Raw genomic sequence first — 19,308 nt, 5'->3', positions numbered from 1 at the left:
CACTACACTGGAAAAGCTCTCTTCTTCCCATTGGAGAAACCATAAGCTGAGGGGGTACTTCTAAGTGCAGTGCTTTACCATCCTGAGGGAGGAACAATACAATAATGGTGTTAGTGCTCTTCTTTTATAGTCCTTGGTCTTTATGATCCTGGTGAGTCTTCAGCCTCAGCCCCAAGTCCTGGGATTTTCACAATAGTGTCTGTCTATGGATGGTTAGTCTTCTTGTGAGGGGCACTGAAGTCAGGAACAACCTATGTCACCATCCTGATGATAACCCTCCTCCAGATTTGCAATAAATTAATTCAGTACCCTAGATTTCAATGCTCATAATGGCTTATTAGAAAAAATCTCCCCCTATTTGGACAGCCAAGTGAATCTAGTGACTATCTCCATATTATATATTTAAAAATACAGGGTAAAACTAATCTAGATGGGCAAATATTTTTCTCATCTTGTGTCTGTAGGAGTATTCACTTAGCAACTATAAGTCTTTGTATTTCTCATCTGCTCCCATTCAGTTTAGCACTTACACTGCCCAGAGTGGAATCAATACCTTAATGTAAAGAATGGTTACCAGATGAAACTGAACAATGGAAGTAATTGTCTACCCCATCTCACCCGACAACATTCATGTTTTCCTTTAGACTCTTTGAAATGGGCCTAATCTTGTGCTGGATTAGTACACAAATGTAGAAGTTATTGAATTTATCATGGATTTACAACACGTTTCTCAAATTTGCAAGTGGCAATACTGAAAAGAGAGCAAATGTGTTGGATGACAGAATATGGATTCAAAGAGATCTGATAATGAGCAAATTTGGGCACATCAACAAACAGTATGGTTCCTCATACATGTAACTTAGATCCAAAGGATCTGAGAATTGTCACGTGGAAAAGACAGAGGTACAGGAACAGACACACAACAGGTGACTTCAAATATTGGAGCAGGTATTACTATGTTGTGTGAGCCTCCAGTAGACAGTCCTAGGACTATTGGATAGAAGTTATAGGAAGGCAGATTTGGGCACAGTATAATAATCAGGTCACTGCAAGGGGTTGAATAACTCTACTGGATGATTGTTTTAGTCAAGAGATAAGGCGTTGGTGATCAACATGATTGCTTCCAAGTCTTAAATCCTCTAGTTACACTAAGCCCCATGACTGTGCTATCCCACTGACAATTGATCAGAGTTGTCCTACATACTCTTTTGCTTATGGAAGTTTATGCTCTGGCAAAGAAAACAGCTTCCACTTCCTGTGGTTATTTAAATATGTAATCCATCAGAAAGGGGTAATGTAATACTTGAGGTTTCAAATAGGTATGAAGAGAATAATATTTTTGTAGTAAAAGACATGGGTATTAAGAGACTATAGTTTGGATGGTTAAACACCCAAATGTTAACAATTCTAATTGCTGGGATGTTAGGGATTGCTTTTTACAATTTGAAAGTTGATAAAAGTATTGTTTAAGATAAGGAATGGAATACAGAATGGAATACACACACACACACACACACACACACACACACACACACACACACGCTTTGTGCTCACCGTGACCACCAAAAATAATTGGTTCAGAAGACAGTAAATTCTGTTCCAGACAAAAATGAGAGCAGAGATTCAGTGTTGCAGATCATTAGCAGGATTAGCAGGATTAGCAGAATTAGATGTCTGAATTTGTGTTCAATAGATGTGATGTGCTTAGCAGGATGTATGCTAGCATGTGCCTCTTTCCCCTTTCTCCCATCAAACCCCAGTGTCAGGGGTCTCCTTCTATTAAGTTGAAAAGCACATTACAGAAAGTGAGAGAGCCCAGTTTAAACATCCCAGCTCTTATTTGCCTTAGATCACTTCAGACCCTGTGTTTTCATTTTCTCACTTCCAAGAAAAGGAAGCTAGTGCATGTTACCTCCTCTCCCGGGGTTCTCATGGGAGAACCATGATTCCAACTCTATGGAAAAGCACCTAGCATTCCCAAGTCAGAATCCACTGGACCTGGACAAAGGAGAGACTTTTCCCTGTGACTAATCTCCTAAAGTGGCTTTCTTTAAACCATTTTGTTTGGCTAAAATGAGTATCTTTGGTGCACTTTCATTCCTTAGAAGACCACCAAGAATGGGCCACCAGAGTCTCAACACAATGACTATACTTATTATTTTATCACTACATTAGAAATGAAAATAAACTGAGAAGTTACAAATGCATGCCACTTCATGAATATCGTCGAACAGCAGATCCATCCACTGTAGAAAGTTAAAAGTAGCTTAACTTTTGGGGATGCAAGGAATACACAAACAAAGGTCATAAATGGTAAGATTATTGACAGCACCTTCCAGATGGCATGTATGTATCAATGGAAAATTTTTAAAAGGGAATATTGGCTGGGATACAGGTGGGAAGAAATCAGAAGATGCCTAAAATCTCTACAAACATGTAGGCTTTTATAAAACAAGCCCCAAACTGAGATATTTAAGCAATGTTGAAATTTGGTGTAGGAAGGAGATCCCCATTTTATGACGTTTGAACACACTCTTTCTCTTGTTGGATAGCTGTGGGGGGTGGAAGAAACACATAAAAAAAAAACATTAAGAAGGCATATTCCTATGAGTAAGTTCAGTTTTCTTCCAAGCGTTATTTGCCAAGTTATTGAAGCCTGCCATATCTGCTTTAAATTAAGAAGACTAAGGCACTAACCACAAATCCCCAGTTGAGTGTTTGTGTTGCATGTGCACACATGTTAACCACCAGAACATTTATGAGAACATACATCAACCACATGTTTTTTTTTTCCATATAAGAGGCAGATTTACACTAATGCCATTTTTTCCATAGATTATTCTGAGACTGAAGAGGAAGTGAAGCATTTTCCTCAGATTTATCTATCACTACATAATTAGGAAGTTATACCCTTTCAGGTACTTCTGACTTAACTGTATTATCAAATAACACTGACTTGACAAAACGTTTGTGAATATGCTTGGAGTTTTTCTATCAGGCTGTAATTCCCAAGGGCAAATCTGATCCTTTGGAGTCTGGGAACTTTGAGTGCCCCCCACATCTAAACTTTTTCTCTACCTTATCTTGTCAATCAGGTAGAAAAAGCCAATACTGCAGCTTGTGTGGTTCTTTAGGAATGAAATCATGGACCCAACCTGCTAGATGCAGAAAATGCCTAATAACCATAAAGTGGACGACACTAAGACTTTTCTAGTCCTTAGTCTAATATTCCAAGATTAGTTATAATGAGATTTTTAGTAGTTTTCCAACAAGAAACTAGATTTTTATTTTCCCATTACTTCTTGGGTCTGTCATGTGAGAACCACTTATATAACTGAAGTAAGAAAACAACTATTTGATATTTTTAACTGTTGCATTAAATACAATGGTACTCTAATTATTGCTTAGTCAGTGGGAAAATTTACTGGAATAGTTTATTTACTGAGCCTATAAATGTTCACCATTGTTTTTCTCCACTAGAAACCCCCAGTCCCATGACTTACTCTCCTATGAAGGGAGAGTATTTTTTTCTTCAGTATTGGTTTTCTTCAGTTTTGACCTGTCAAACTTCTTCACTTCAGACAAGTCTGACTTATCACTCATCTTGACTAAAAGAAAGACTGAAAAAAGTTTTAACTTAAAATCAGCAGAACTAATGTCATACTAAGGAATCACAGCCAATAATTCTCATATTTAATATCAATGCGTATTTTATCTGCTGATTTTCAACAAGAAAACAGCACACATCTTAGAAAAGTCATGTTTTTATTAGAATACTTTGAATTACACATCACTACCCCATTTCCGATAAGCAGTAAAAGCCTGAATCAGGATGCACTAGAAACCCAGATGCACTAAAATCCAGAGTCAGTATGTCTGACTCTTTTACATCAGAGCTGAGGTCAAATGGAGGTGACAGAAGCACAAGAAGAGATAGCGATAGAAGAAAAATAAGGACTGTGTTTAACCAACTAATGATTTTGTAACAAGACACAGCACTTATTTGAGCAAATTTATATTGCATTCAATTAATTTGGGACATTTTTCTTGGAGAGTAAGAAGCAGCGTAAAAAAAAAGGGTTAAAAAAAAGGTGGCATAAGTTGCACTAGTTTCTTTCCATTTTATCTGCCCAAAGATAGATTCAGGAGCCACAATAAGAGAGGGAGAGGATTTAATGCAGTTATAACTAATTACATGTCTCATATTAGCTCCTTTTGGCACTGGTTTGTAAATGCTGGTAGAAGACACAGCTAATTAGGATCAGACCAAAGACTTCAGCTGAGGGATAAACCAAATAGAGTTGATTTTTACTTCATCATGTTTTCTCTGCATAAGGAGAGGTTAGGAGATGAGGTGCCCTGTGACCATTCTGGATTTATCTGAGCAGAGACAACTGAAGACCCCAGAGACCAGAAAACAAACCCATTCTGGTGAAGTTAAGACACGTCTAGTGCCCGGAGTAGAATGGAGAGGCCCCCAAACAGCCAGAAGTCCCGAGTATGCCTCCCTTCCATCGTCACCCCAAGACCTTCTGATGAGCGACCAGTCGCCCATCTCCAGAGGTAGGAAAACAGGGACTAACAAATAAATTAAAAAGGGCTGGGCGCATGGGCCATTTTGTCAGGAGCACTTCGCTTACATTTTAAAATAACCGTCATCTTTGTTGGGCGCACAGCCCACTTTTTGGCCACAGGAAGGGAGAACGCAAAGGGCCAGCTCCAGAGGGTCCAAACCTGGCAGCACCCATATTCCTCTAAGTCTCGGGCGTGCAGCCACCGCAGACAGGCCGCCCCCTCCGGCCTTCCAAGGACCCACCCTGGGAGGACTCCGCAACGCACAGAGGCCGCGCCGCAAAAGACAAAGGCGCGGACTCTCTAGGAGGCGCAGTTAGAAAACCCCAGTTCCGACTCAACCCCACCAGTTCCCAAGAGACCGACCCCTTCAGCCCTGCAGCTGCTGCGCCCTCCCCATAGTCTTCCGGCTCCGCCGGGACGGCAGGTCCTCACCTGATGGCTTGAAGACGGTTGAAAGGAGGACGGCTGGACCAACGCCACTCCACACACTGGACGAGGTTAACCTTCCTGCGTGGCACCCTGCAGTTATAAGTCGCGGAGCCGACCCCGCTCCGGACCCCGCCCCAACCACTTCTGATTGGCTGAGGGATCCCAGGCCCTCCTCTTCGCTGCCCCCAACTCCCCCTCTCCCGGGCTTTCGTCTTGTAGGCTTGAGTCCACTGTCTCCCCTCTATTCAGGACCTCTCTCCTGCATCAGTGTCTTGATGACGTCATACTGGAGCCACCTCCCCAGACACTGTCTAAGCTTTCTCTGATTCCCCGAGGGATCGCCTGCCTGCCTCCCCAGTCTCTCCCACTATTTTCTTGCTAAGGATCCACTTCCCTCCTTCCCAAGTTCACTCACTCTTCCAATATAATTGGGTCCTCTACAATAAGCAAGCGCTTCTTTCTTGCCCAGTTAGGTTCCAACGTCTGGAACCGGGTTTTATAGCCATAGAGTCTAAGTACTCTGTGATAACCAAACAATGGTTTAGAAATAATGCGCAGTGGCGTCTGTTCAAATCCTTGGCCAGGTCGTGGAGGAGGGGAGCTCCTTGAGAGGGTGGACAGTTCAGTCATTCACCCCCACGGCTGAACTTTTCTGTCACAGTGGTGCTCTTCTATGTAAAAGTCCTATTTTCAATTTTCTCAGCCACTGAACGTGGTAGTAGTCAGTTTAGGGTAATCACAGGAGGATCTACTGAGGCTATTCATCATTTATCTCCCAATCCCTAGCACTTTGCTTGGCCACAGAAGACACTAAATACCTGTCTATAGATTGAAGTAATACATCTGTGATAGAGCGGAAATTTGGGACAGCAGCACCCACCCAGTGTCCATGTTGTGCGAGGAAAGTGAGGATCCAGTAGTTACTTGAAAGGACTAAATGTTCAAAGTCATTTTCTGGATACTCACACAGAACCTTACAGCATTAAGGTAAGATGGAGATAGGACGATGTTTTTAGCTTGTATCCAATATTTGCCATATGGTTCATGTATGGTGGTAAAGATACTCTGCATAGATCAGCATCCACTCTGTCCATGAGGATTTCTCAAGCCCTTCTCACTTCTCTCCATTCATTCCTTTTTCTGTGTTCTTGTGCACTTCGTGTTAATTTGAGAGTTTTGTATGTTTGTTGAAGAAATTTTTAAAGCAGAAAGCCACCCTCATTCAACAAATAATATTTATTAAGTGCCTACAATGTCCCAGACACTAAATATAATAAACACCAATGTTTCCATGACTCAGGTTTGAATGTTTTTAACATTTTGGTTTATTTACTTTTTTTAAAGAATAAAAATAGTACAGAAAAACTGAGGTTCCCTTGAACCTTACCTTGTGTCCATTTACTCTCCCACTTCCCCAGAGGTGGTCCAATCTTGAATGTGAAGTGCAGTTTCTAGACTATTTTTCTATCATTACTGATTTATGCAATCTCTGTTTCTAAGAATGACAGAGTACATTGTGTGGTCCAGTGCTCCACGTGTAAGACTGAATTTCCACATTACTTGGGGTCAACAGGAAGTTCCAGACACCCAACCACCCCACCATAGCCCAAAATTCAAAATCTGCCTTGAATCTATCTGCCTTGAATCTATCAGAATTCACCTAATAATGATGTTTATCTTCATTTATGCCAGTTACCACAAGAACCTTGAGATCCCCCATGACACCCCTCGGATCCTTCATTTTAACCTCCATAAAGCTGTGACCACATCCCTTCCCTAGTTTATTTCTCACACCCCTTCCCTATTCCTAAAACAAAATGCACCCTCAGTAATTCCCCTATATCCTCAACCTCTTCTCTAAATGTGTCCTTTATTGTCTTCCCCTACAGAAACCAGGCTCTCCCTCTGAGGACTCTGTGTCCCCTGCAGCCCACTCAAGAGAAGTATATGATTTTTCTCTCACACCACCACTGTACCACAGAACCTGAAGGTTGAATAAATGTCTTTCTTCCTTCTTATTGTTGCCTTAGGCAATTCCTCTCTCACATCTTTAAAAGCTGCTGGCTTTTGGCAGCTTATCACCAACTAGCCTTTATTGTTGTCATCTACCAAACTTCAGTTTCCCATCTCTCCTTATATTTTGAAGATTTTAGCTCCTGGAATATGGTCACTCTCAATGAAGTAGTACTGTCCTAATTCCTGGTGAGCTCAAGAACAACCATTCTGACACACTGACTCCCTCGGTTCCTTGAACATTTCTCCTTTATGACATTGTCTTTAACCCCATCTCAGCTACTCACTCACATGGTCATACCCTGGGCCCTGTCATAGCTATTTTAGCAACTTCTCCATAATCTCAATTTCAAACATTCCTCTTTCTATCACCTCCTTTCTTTTCAGCTCACTCAGAATCCCACCTTCTTTCAAACTCACCAAAATCTCCAACCCATAGATCTTATCAGATTTCATCATCCCTTGCTCCCTTATTGATTTTTCTCCCCTCCTTCCCCAGCTTAAATGTTATGTTCAGTCTTCATTAACACTTGTTTACATGTACCCTGTACTCTTCTACCCCTCTCTCACTTTGTATTGTTTCCTTGGAAAAATCATAACCATGACTAAACCAAATACACCTCAAGGAGCTTGAACCCACACAGCTAAACCTAGCTGGAGGAAAATGCACAACCACATGGATAACTTTAACTTGACTAACATGAACTTCAACCAGGCCCTTAATGCTGCCAGTAAATTACTCAATTACTCAATAGCCCCACTCTCCCTTAACTTTCCAAATGTTTTAAGTTATGATTTCATACTTTCTCTCTCCTCAAACTCCCAACACCACTTCCCCATCCCAACTTTTCTGTTACTTTATATTTTACTAGAAAATTGTAGGTATCAAAAGTGAACTTTCACTGACTTCTACCACCACATCACTTCACCTATCCACACCTGCATCTGTATACATAGACTTCTTGTTGATACCTTTATTAGTCAGAGTTCTCCAGAGAAAGAGAACCAATAGGATAGATAGGTAGATGATAGATATGTAGGGGATTTATTATGAGGGATTGACTTATGTGATTATGAAGGCTGAGAAGTTCCACGATCTACTAAATGAAAGCTGGAGGCCCAGCAAAGCCAGTGTTGAACTTCTGGTCAAATTCTGAAAGCTCAAGAACCCAGGGCCAGAGGGTGGCTGTGGGAGGTGGGGAGCAGGCAATGGTATAAGTCCCAGTCCAGTTTCAAAGACCTGAGAACCAGGAGTACCAATGACAAGGGCAGGAGAAGAAGAATGTCTTAGCTTAAGCAGAGAGAATAAATTTGACCTTTCTCTGCATTTTTTTCTATTTGAACCCTCAACAGATTGGATGAAGCCCACTAACATTGGTGAGGGCAATTAGTTTTACTCAGTCTACTGATCAAAATTCTAATCTCTCCTAAAAACACCCTTGCAGACACACCCAGAAATAATATTTTACCACTTATCTGGGTGTCCCTGAGCCCAGTCAAGTTGACACATAAAATTAACCATCACAGAAATTATATTAATTAACCAAAAAGTCTTTAATATGAATGAAATAGAGAAGGATATGTTTGAAAGAATGCTAAAAAATGTCAAGGAACTTTAAAATTTGCTAGTATATATAGAAAGCTATTAAATTTTAAACGCTTTTTAGAAATAATAAAACAGTTGTGTCCTAAAATTGACTAAAAACATTTTTGGATTATTTGGGTTGTCAAAATATAAAAAGAAAACCAAAAAAGATATTTTAAAATCTCAAGAGGAATTAAACTAACCTACCATAAGTAAAATAAATATTTGCAAACTGGATTTCAGAGAACTATGTCATTAAATTAATAAGGAAATAAGTCAATATATGACATGAGACAAGTCAAATATTTAAATGACTGGAGAGAGAATATCATTTCAAAAAGACTGTAAAGATCTGTAGTACATATTACCCTATTAAACATTAAGCCAAGGACTTGTGTAAGTCAGGGTTCTCCAGAGAAACAGAACCAGTAGGATATATTTATTTCAAAGAGTTTTATTTATTTACATTTATTTCAAGGAACTGTCTTATGTAACTGTGGGGACTGGCGAGTCTGAAGTCCACAGAGCAGGCCAGCAGGCGCATGCAGGAATTAATGCTGCAGTCTTGCAACAGAATTTCTTCTTCCTCTGGGAAACCTGAGTTTTTGCCCTTAAGAACTTTCAGAAAAAAAAAAAAGTAGGGCACCTGAGTGGCTCAGTTAGTTGAGTATCTTACTTGGTTTTGGCCCAGGTCCACCTAGGGGTCATGGGATTGAGCCCAACTTTTAGCAACCCACCCTTCCTGCTGCTGAGCCCCCTGTTGGGCTCTATGTTCAGCCGAGAGTCTTCTTGCTTGGGATTCTTTCTCTCCCTTTGTGCCTACCCACCCCCACACATGCTCACATGCTGTCTCTTACTCTCTAAAAGTAAATAGATAAATACTTAAAAAAAAAAACTTTTAGTAGGTTGGATGAGGCCCACCTACACTATCGAGAATAATCTTTGTTTAAAGTCACCTGATTTCAGATGTTAACCACATCTACAAATACCTCTACACCAATGTATAGATGGATGTTTAATAAATGAATACTATATGAATACTATAGCCTAGCCCAGTTAACATATCATAGTAACTAAAACGCTTTCGTCAAGAACCCTCTCTGGAAGACTAAGTAAATTCCTTTTGAAACTTTTACTCTAATAATCTTAAGTCTGCTCTAATGATTTTTCAATATACAGATTGCCACACACCGTTCTTTCAGTTCAATAAAAATTTATTGAATATCTACAATGTGGTACGTACTATTGGAGTGCCTGTCCCCAAGAAACTCCATAAATTTGAGCTTTTGCAGTTAATAAGTTTATTTGATCTATTATTACCACTTATTACCTTTAACCAAATGTGTCAGCATTCAAAGGATGCATCTGTATAGACTACTGAAAAAATTTCACCAATAAGATTTGATAAGTTGCTTGTCTATCAACATATCTCTTGGATGTCAGCATTAGGGGTCCCTTTACCATCTCAAAAGTTTTCTCTACTGTGTGGATCGTAAATTTAAGAATGACTTCATTATTATATGAACACAATGAGGCCATAACATCCCCTCTATATCCTGGCTTTTATATGATTTATATTACTTATCTTTCAAGTCTATACTGCTCTGTTTTTACCTACCATTTCTTATTTATTTATTCACTTTTACTACACTAGTTGGTCTTTGCTAAAAATCATGAAGTGAGACCAAAATAAGGATGTTTGCTGCATAGAAGCTGGAGTGTAATGGGGATGATGCAGCCTCATTTTGTTGACCATTTGCAGTGGCATTTTCTTTATGGTCTGTGTAAGTGAAGTTGCACCTTAAGGTAAAACTATGATTGTTGGGGTATCACAATTGTTGACCTGAAGTTATATGTAACAAATTGCAGCCACTCTCTTTCCACATAATTTTAGTCCTGGTAGCCATATCATCTTTGTTCCTACAGCTGTGATCCAAACTAAGGCTCATTATCAAGCCACATTTGTTGCTGGTCCTCACTTAATCTTGGCTTAGTTAATCGAGCTTTTGTCTTCCAGTTATACGGAATTGGCTCAATCTTACTTACCCATATTTCTTCCCATTCCATTGCTCGTAGGACCAAACACTTTCATGACCAAGTTTCCTCCTGTTTCTTGCCAGTAATCCCAAGTCTAATCTCTTATTTCTGGACTATAGTTCCCTAGTGTTAGATCTCCCTGTATTTCACTGCCTACTTTTCTGTATCTTCATCTCCTAACCGAAGCCAATGTCTACTGGAGGTGTACTTTTTTTTTTTTTTTTGGAGGTGTACTTTATCTGCTGATCAGAATCCATTATTGGCTCCTCAAAAAACTGACCCTGCTACTCAACCTTTCTTTATAGACTATGTTAAAGAATCTCCCTTGATTGCCTGCTACATCCATACAATTGCCATAACATAAATTAATATCAGCTGCTATTTCTATATCTACAAGTAGAAGGCAGGGGCAATCTTGAAAAAGATATATCTTTGTTGGTATCTTTAAATTTGGCATATTATTTTATGGAAGAAATGTATGTGCTTCTCAAGTAAATTATGTGGTAAAAGGTGAGCATCCCGTCTTCTAACCCCTCTGATGTCACCCCTTGAAAAAATGACAGTTAATAGTTTACAAGCAGGGGTTTACAATTTCACATACATCTTATTATCACCTGAGGGGTTTTAAAAAATACTGATACCTGATCTCTACCGAGTGGTCTGCTGCTAAATGTTTAATAACTATTCTGTAGAAGAGGCTGATACATAGCCTTTGTTGATTTTTGTGGTATAAATACTCCCACAATGGCCTATTTTATTTTTCCTTTTCCTTTTCTTTTTTCTTTTAATCTATTTTTTATTTAAATTCAATTAGTTAACATATTCTGTATTATTAGTTTCAGGGGTTGTCAGTGATTCATCAGTCTCATGTAACACTCAGTGCTCATTACCCCATCCCCTCACCCTCCTCCCTTCCAACAACCCTGTTTGCTTCCTATGATTAAGAGTCTCTTATGGTTTGTTTCCCTCTCTGATCTCATCTTGTTTTATTTTTTCCTCTATTCCCTCATGATCCTCTGTCTTGTTTCTTAAATTCCACACGTGAGTGAGATCATATGATAATTGTCTTTCTCTGACTGACCTATTAGCATAATACCCTCTAGTTCCATCCTCATCATTGCAAATGGCAAGATTTCATTTTTTTGATGCCTGAGTAGTATTTCAGTGTGTGTGTGTGTGTGTGTGTGTGTGTGTGTGTTATACAGCATCTTCTTCTTTAACCATTCATCTGATGGGCATCTGGGATCTTTCCATAGTTTGGCTACTGAGGACATTGCTGCTATAAATATTGGGGTGCAGTTATCTGATGACCAATTTTAACCTATTGATGTGAAATAGTAAATTCAACCAGCTGGTAAAATTCCTGAAATTTTTCTAACCAGATCTCATGAGCCAATAGAAGTTGACTTCATTGGACCACTGCCTCTATTTCAATCCTATCTCACAATAATTGAATCAGAATCTCTGGGGATAGGCACAAGGTAAATTTGTCTCACACAGAGCTTTTGTAAAGTAGTGTTTGACCCCAAGGTTTTTAACTAGACTCTACTATTTCATAGTAGTGTAACTTTGGGAAACTACAACACCTTTCTTCATCAGCAACATAGGAATATTAATTGTACTTACTTCCTAGGATAATTATGAGGATTAAAAGAATTTGTGTATGACACTTAGAGCAGTGTCTTGTATGTTAGTTATTCTTATTCTCTCTTAATTCAGTTTCTTCACCTTAGCTGAGCTTCTTTGAGAGGATTGTCCAAACTTGACTCTGGCTATCATTTTTAATGTTAATCTTTGACTGACTGGTTATCCAAAGCAACCCAGGAATTCTGTGTAAGAAATAATTTAAGATGATCTTAGATTAAGAATCTAGACTGAGAACAAATAAGAATTTTAATTAAAAGTACACTTAAAAGTCATAGAACATTGCATTTCATTCCTTATCCTAGGCTGGGGTGGAAGGGGGTAGTGAACATTTGATCGGCTAGAAACATTTCCTATTCACCAATATTGTGAACCTAAATTAAAAATGCTAATGACAGGAGCAACTGGATGGCTCAGTCAGTTAAGCGTCTGCCTTCAGCTCAGGTCATGACCCTGGGTCTCTGGGATTGAGTCCCACATTGGGCTCTCTGCTCAGTGGGGAATCTGCATCTCCCTCTTTCTCGGATACTCTCTTCCTCTCTCTCTGTGTCAAATAAATAAATAATATTTTTAAAATGCTAATGATACACTCCTCAAAAGATGCTTTACTCCATGGATCAGGTACAGTTGTAGACTTTGATGGATAATGAAGGCATAAATGAATATGTTGAAATGAATTTCTGAAGGATAGATTACAGTTTCATATTCACTGTCCATATGATCTAAAAGCTTAATCTCTTTTAAAAAACCGTATTTACTCAAAGTTTTAGAGCCCAAATTCACCTTTGAGATTATTCTTTAATTACTTAAAAGAGAAGGACTTTTTACTAATTACATCTTAGGTATAAGCAAGTTTTGAATGAACTTGCCCATGAGCCCATGGAATTTTCTCAAATATTCTTTGGCTCTCAGGTTTTTAATGAATTTTTAAAAATTGCTAAAAGTTTCTGCCAATCAGAGTCTAAATAAGAGGAGACTTAGTTAACAGGAAAATAAAGAAAAAAAATAATACAAGTTTATTTTCTAAATAACATCATTAGACCAGCTTGGAAATGCCTTCCTACAACAACAAAACTTATAAAATTTATGTAGTTTCTTTAGATAGGTGATTCACATTCCCAATTACTGTGTAGATGACTTAACAGAGTAACAATTAAGCTCTCATCCTGGACATTTTACTCTGTGGCTCACAAATCAGAACTTTCATCTTCTTAAAAGTATTTTAAATTACAAAATTTATGTGAAATATCAGGGAGAGAAAGGGAAAGAACCAACTTTTTTCCAAATTCTTATTTCACACAGGGTACTGTGGGTAATAATTTGCATATGCTCTTACATGAAGCCTCATTGCAACCATCGAAGTTAGGTTCTGCAATTCATTAAAGTCTTAGGATTAATACCTCATGAAAGCATTTTTACATACTTCAATCTGACTCCAAAACTCTTGGCTAAGGTTATTAGACCCATGCTGCTTATGAGAATGTAGGATAAAAAAAAAAAAAAAGAAAATGCAGGATGAATGCAGTATTTCTATAAGGACATTATGTGTTTACGTACCTGCCTTGTGCATGCTTTTGTGAACTCCACCAAGAGTAGAAATCACATCTTAGTCATTTTTATATCTGTCACCAAACTATTATCCCCCAAACATAAAAAATGCCCATTAAAGTTCTGTTGACTGAACTAGTGGCATCAAAGAAAAGTATTGGGTCTGGAATAACTAGAACTATTTTGACATTACTATATTATTATATAATTATAAGATTATCAGCTTTCCAAAAACTAGCTTTTCAAAACCCATACCAAATTAAGCATAACTTAATATACTATACCATCTCAGAACTTAGTGGATGCAAAATAAGTGTTAGTTTTTTTATGGTGTGTATTTTACACTTAAAACACATCTTAATCCAGATAAGATTTCATTTCAAATATTCAATAGCCATATGTGACTAGTGGCTATCTTATTGGAAAGTGTAGTTCTATATTATTTGGTGTATGTTAAATTTTTCATAACATTTTTATTAACAAAATTCAGAAAATAAGGGCTTATGTATGATGAATTCCTAGAAATATATCTGCATGTTTGGAGATCTGTAAATCATATAAAATTTAAGTGAGGGAGTATTTTTCAAACATAATTTATATTATGAAATTTAAATACAATAAACTTTTAAAATTTAAAAGCAAATAAAAATATAAAGAAACCAATTGTGATTACTCCCCTACTCAGCAATATCAGCAGTTTTGTACATCTATATGACTACACACTCAGACACACACAAATATAGTAGTATGTGTTTTCTGTCCTATATAAGACTGGAGGACATGAAAGAGAAAAAGGATCTATGTCCTGTAAAAAGAAATAGGTCTGGTTTTTACCCTAGTACTCTCTCTATGCAGACTCACACTTACCATTTATTCTGCTGAATACTTTTCTTAACCAGCCTCCAGAGAAATCAAGACACTATTTTCCTTGACATTGCCAAAGTTCCTCAGAGGTCAAAGAATGGGGGAGGGGAGGGAAGGAGTTCATCAGTGAAATGCAAAAAAGAGAGATATTTGTTTCCAAGGTCTTAGTAACTATCACTCCAATTCTTCTTTGCCAAAAGCCGTTGTCCTTGAACTTGTGAAACAACAAACCATACCAGTTGGGTGGCCTGTCTGATAGTATACAGATGGCCCATGCAATCAAGATTTTAAACCTCTCCAAAAGTAAGTTTAGAAGAGAAAGTTAGATCAAAATTGGGTTGAGAGTGTGTGGTAGTGCTCATCAGAGTGACAAGAGAGGTCATCCAAGGTCAGAACTGCTGATTGGGTGTTTGAAATCTCATGTGGGGTCCAGACCACAGAGATAGACTGTCCTCGTTACTCCCCCACAGTTACTACTTGATCCATGACTCTGGTTGTGGGCCAGAGTCTTCCCACCAGACAGTGTGGGAAATACCTACACAGGCCAGACCACCACTTTCTGTTCCTTTTTCTTATAGAAGCAGCTTGTATGAGTACTTCAAGGGTAGCAAGAATGTGAATTAGTTCAAGGACCCCTGTGTGTGTGTGAGTGTGTGATAGGCAAGAAGATGGTAGGTATGTGGCTGCAGATGGTGAGTACCTGCTTCCTCCCTCAGGCAGCCCCGGAAAGCCACAGGTGGGTAGAGGGTGGTGATTTAGGTGGTGATTGAGCACTTGTGCTTTTCCCTTTCAGGAGATTGTCTTCTGCTTCTCTATCAATAGAGTGTTCAAGGAAGGTGAATGTGCATAGAGCTCCCTCCCCTGATGTCCCACTGCTCCCTCCCCCACTGGCTGGGAGCCCTCTGAGAACCCTCCCAGAATCTCTGATCCCTTCCCTTCTCTTCCTATTCCCTTTGTGTTTTTCAGTCCCTACTTTACCCTCCAAGAAAGACCTATGTCATTTTAAACCATAAATCCAATTAAAATTCAGAAATACTTTCTATAGTTCCAAAAGAAAAAAATTAAAATGTAAGAAGTAGGAAGAACATATATGCAAATAATATTGCAGACTTTGTACTAATATGCCTATACATGAAGGACTTTGGCTAATCAGGAGTGAGATAGACAAAGATATCAACAGTTAATTTAATTAAAAAGCAAAATGATTGTTCAGTAAATGTCCACAGAGGCTAAACCACATTGTCCAAAGAAGTGAAAATCCAGAGATGTCTGAATGAGTGAAAAATCCAATTTGCAGAAAATTCTTTATGTGATTGCAAAATTTAAAAAGAATATATACGTATGCATATATATGTGTGTATATATATATATATCACATGAACCATTGAATATATACGTATATATATGTGTGTGTGCATATATATATATATATATATATATAATACCTAACAAATATTTTAAGATAAGTAAACACCTATTTTACACATCTAGAAAATGTGCACCAATCTATTTTCAGTGAGTACCTACGGGTCATGGTTGAGGAGATAATATAGATGAAAGATACAGGATGATTTTATTTCCTAAGTACATATTTAATATTGTTTAATATTTTGTGAGTAGGCAAAATTGTTGAGGGAAACACTTAAAAATACAGTTTGACAGTTTATCTACGTATGTGTATATGTTTTTGTCCTAATGCTTCCCTAACCCCTAATGTTTAAACATTATTAAGTGCTTATTTCTTTTCAGCTTATCAGAAGTTGGATATCCTCTCTCAGGGCATAGAAACCCAGGAAGAGACTGCTGCAAGAAGGATGAAAAATACCAGAAAGTTCTGGCTGATGCACTAGAGTCCAGGCCCCTGTCTCCCTTCCCTCCTTTTACAAAGTCTTCTGGACAGACCTTCAGCGCTACAATTCTAGCCCTGACCACCAGGGGGAATGTTTCTACATAACTTCCCCCTCACAGGCAAGGAAAAGGCATGATTTTTTTTTTTCTACTCTCATTCCAGTATCCTACCAAACTCCGTTTGCTATTTCCTTTATAAATTACTGGTCAGACTCTAGTATGACCTCTCTGATATGGAATGGAGTTTTTTCCAGCCATGTGACTATTTTCAGATCTTTAACTTTGCTCCTTCTTAAGTAAATCTGATACATCGCTGAGAGAGCTTATTAAAGCTATGCATGGTGGGATCATGCCCATTCTATAAAGCTCAGTTCCAGTGTCTACATGCCCACATAATGTCTGAATTACTCCAGACAATTTTCTACACTTTCTTAAGCCTTAGCAACTTCAAAGGGGGCAAAGAGTGGCAATTCTACAGATAAGAGTCTCCTTGTGAGAAATTCATGAAGGAACACAATGTAATGCAGCCAACACAGAGCCTGGCCACAGCTGACCCTCAGAGTTCTCTGCTTTGCAGCTACAAATTTCTGTGATCCAGTCCTCTTAATTCTACTTAATGCCTCTGTGGAGATCACTAGGTTGGAAATAGTTCCTTGAGTGTTAGGCTGGTAGCCAGCTGGGGTGGGGGGCAGTAAGAACAGTAAGTTAAGTCTCTGGCTGCCAGGAATCGCTTCTCTATGCCCTTGGGGAAGGAATTTCCTGTAAGAACTCCATCTTACTTGTGTGGCCTTGATAAGGATTTAGGGCCTGCTCCTACTTTCCTCAAGAGCTGTAATCAGATCTGCCACAAACTCCCAGCTCCACACCCCACAGATTCTCTTCACAAACACCCTTTGAGGACAGTGGGGACAGGGCACTCCTTCAGGTCACACCATAGGTGAGCTGGTCAACATGAGGCAGAGGATTTTAGGCCCCCTTCTCAATCCTAAGCCACAGGACACCCAGCTAAGCCCTCTTTAGATGGCCTGGCAGGAGAGTAGCAAAGGCCCAGGCTCTTTTTTACACTTTTGAAGAAATGGGTTGAGTGGGCCCTAACATACCCATCTTGGTTCCATGTGGAAAACCTCCCCTCCTGTGGTGATGCTGAGATAACTATGCTGTAACTAAGCTGAGATGTTCCTTTTGGTTGAGTGGAAGTCCTGAGTCATTTGATCCTCTCTGGTCCAGGATTTGAGGCCTGAGGAGGATCACTTCGAGAGAAGTATTGGAAATTAACATTCTTGGAATGCATACTAGAGGAAGGGGAGAGACACAGAACCCACTATTACCTTTGAATTTTCACATTAACCATTCAGGGTATATTGTATTATCCCCACCAAGGTTTCTCCAGGCTTGGCTTATGGCCCATATATGATATATTCTGGAACATTACATGCATTGTAATATGCAGTGTTTTATTGTCAATTAAGGAAGTTTTGCTACTCATGTTGTTTAAATCTTCTTTATCTAACTGATTTTTTGTCTATTCTGTCACTCAGTGAAGTGTATGAAAATTTCCCACTGGGACTGTGGATTTGTCCATTTTGCCCTTTAATTCTGTCATTTTTTTTACTGTGTATATTTTCTCCATTTATTTCTATCAGTTTTTGCTATGTATATTTGGGCTCCATATTAAAAGGTGCATAAAAATTTAAAACTATTTTATTAAAACAGGGTTGCTGGGGGGTGGGGGGTGGGGATAGGGTGGCTGGGTTATGGACATTGGGGAGGGTATATGGTTTGGTGAGTGCTGTGAAATGTGTAAGCCTGATGATTCACAGACCTGTACCCCTGGGGCAAATAATACATTATATGTTAATAAAAACTATTTTATTAATATTTTTGTTGAATTTAGCATTTTATCATTTGTAATCTCCTCTTTTCTCTAGTAATGTTTTTACTTGAGGTATATTTTTTTTCTCTTATGAATTCTCATACCAGCTTTGAGACTCTGTTTAAGTGGTATATCTTATGCCATCTTTTTTTAAACATTTTCTATATACTTACATTTTACATATGTCCCTTTAAAGGAGCATTTGATTGAATATTTTTTTAATCTGATGCTTTTTAAAGATTTTTTTAATTACTTGAGAGTGGGGGGAGGGGCAGAGGAAGAGAGAGAATCTCAAGCAGCCTTCCCACTGAGCCAGGAACCTGACTCGGGGTTTGATCTCATGACCCGAGCCAAAATCAAGAGTGGGACACTTAACTTACTGAGCTACCCAGGCGCCCCTAAGCTAGGTTTATGATCTCTGATTTTTAATTAGAAACCTTCAGGCCATTGACATATAATGTAATTCCAGCTATAATTTAGTTTAAATTATCTTATTGTTTACCCTATATTTATTTTCCTTTCTAGTTTCCTTTTCCTCTATTTCATAGTGTTTAATACTATTATTTTTGATTTTTCAATTTTTACCCATTTCACTTGGAAGTTTAACATTCTTTTGTCATTTTTGTAGTGTTTACTCTTCAGGTTACAACATATACTTTTGCTTTATCACAGTTTAACATAAATCAGTTCTTTTGCATTTCATTGGATAACACTCATATCTTTCATAGTTCAATTCTATTAATGCCTCCTGATTTATTGATATGCATTTTAATTATATTATATAATATATTTATAATATAATTATATAAAAATTTTTCAAAGAAATTATCACTATATTATACAGTCAATATTCATTTAGATTTTCCTCCATATTTTGAAATTTCATTATTCT

At 38.3% G+C, this 19,308-nt stretch overlaps 2 protein-coding genes across 2 annotated transcripts in view; one reads left to right on the top strand and one right to left on the bottom strand.

Moving 5' to 3' along the window:
* LOC111139896 (nuclear RNA export factor 2-like) overlaps positions 1 to 19,308 on the top strand; it is a 121,717-nt gene that overhangs the window by 88,505 nt on the left and 13,904 nt on the right. The window lies entirely within an intron of this gene.
* On the bottom strand, positions 2,515 to 3,603 carry LOC111139892 (thymosin beta 15a). The gene is given in 2 exon segments (XM_022492318.1): positions 2,515 to 2,552; positions 3,504 to 3,603. Coding segments are annotated over 2 exon segments (138 nt in total).

The sequence above is a fragment of the Enhydra lutris genome, unplaced genomic scaffold (assembly GCF_002288905.1).
Source record: "Enhydra lutris kenyoni isolate GAN:26980312 unplaced genomic scaffold, ASM228890v2 scaffoldscaffold123, whole genome shotgun sequence".
NCBI lineage: Eukaryota > Metazoa > Chordata > Mammalia > Carnivora > Mustelidae > Enhydra > Enhydra lutris.
Note: the sequence above shows the minus strand (reverse complement) of the source record. Positions and strands in the feature narration are given on the sequence as shown.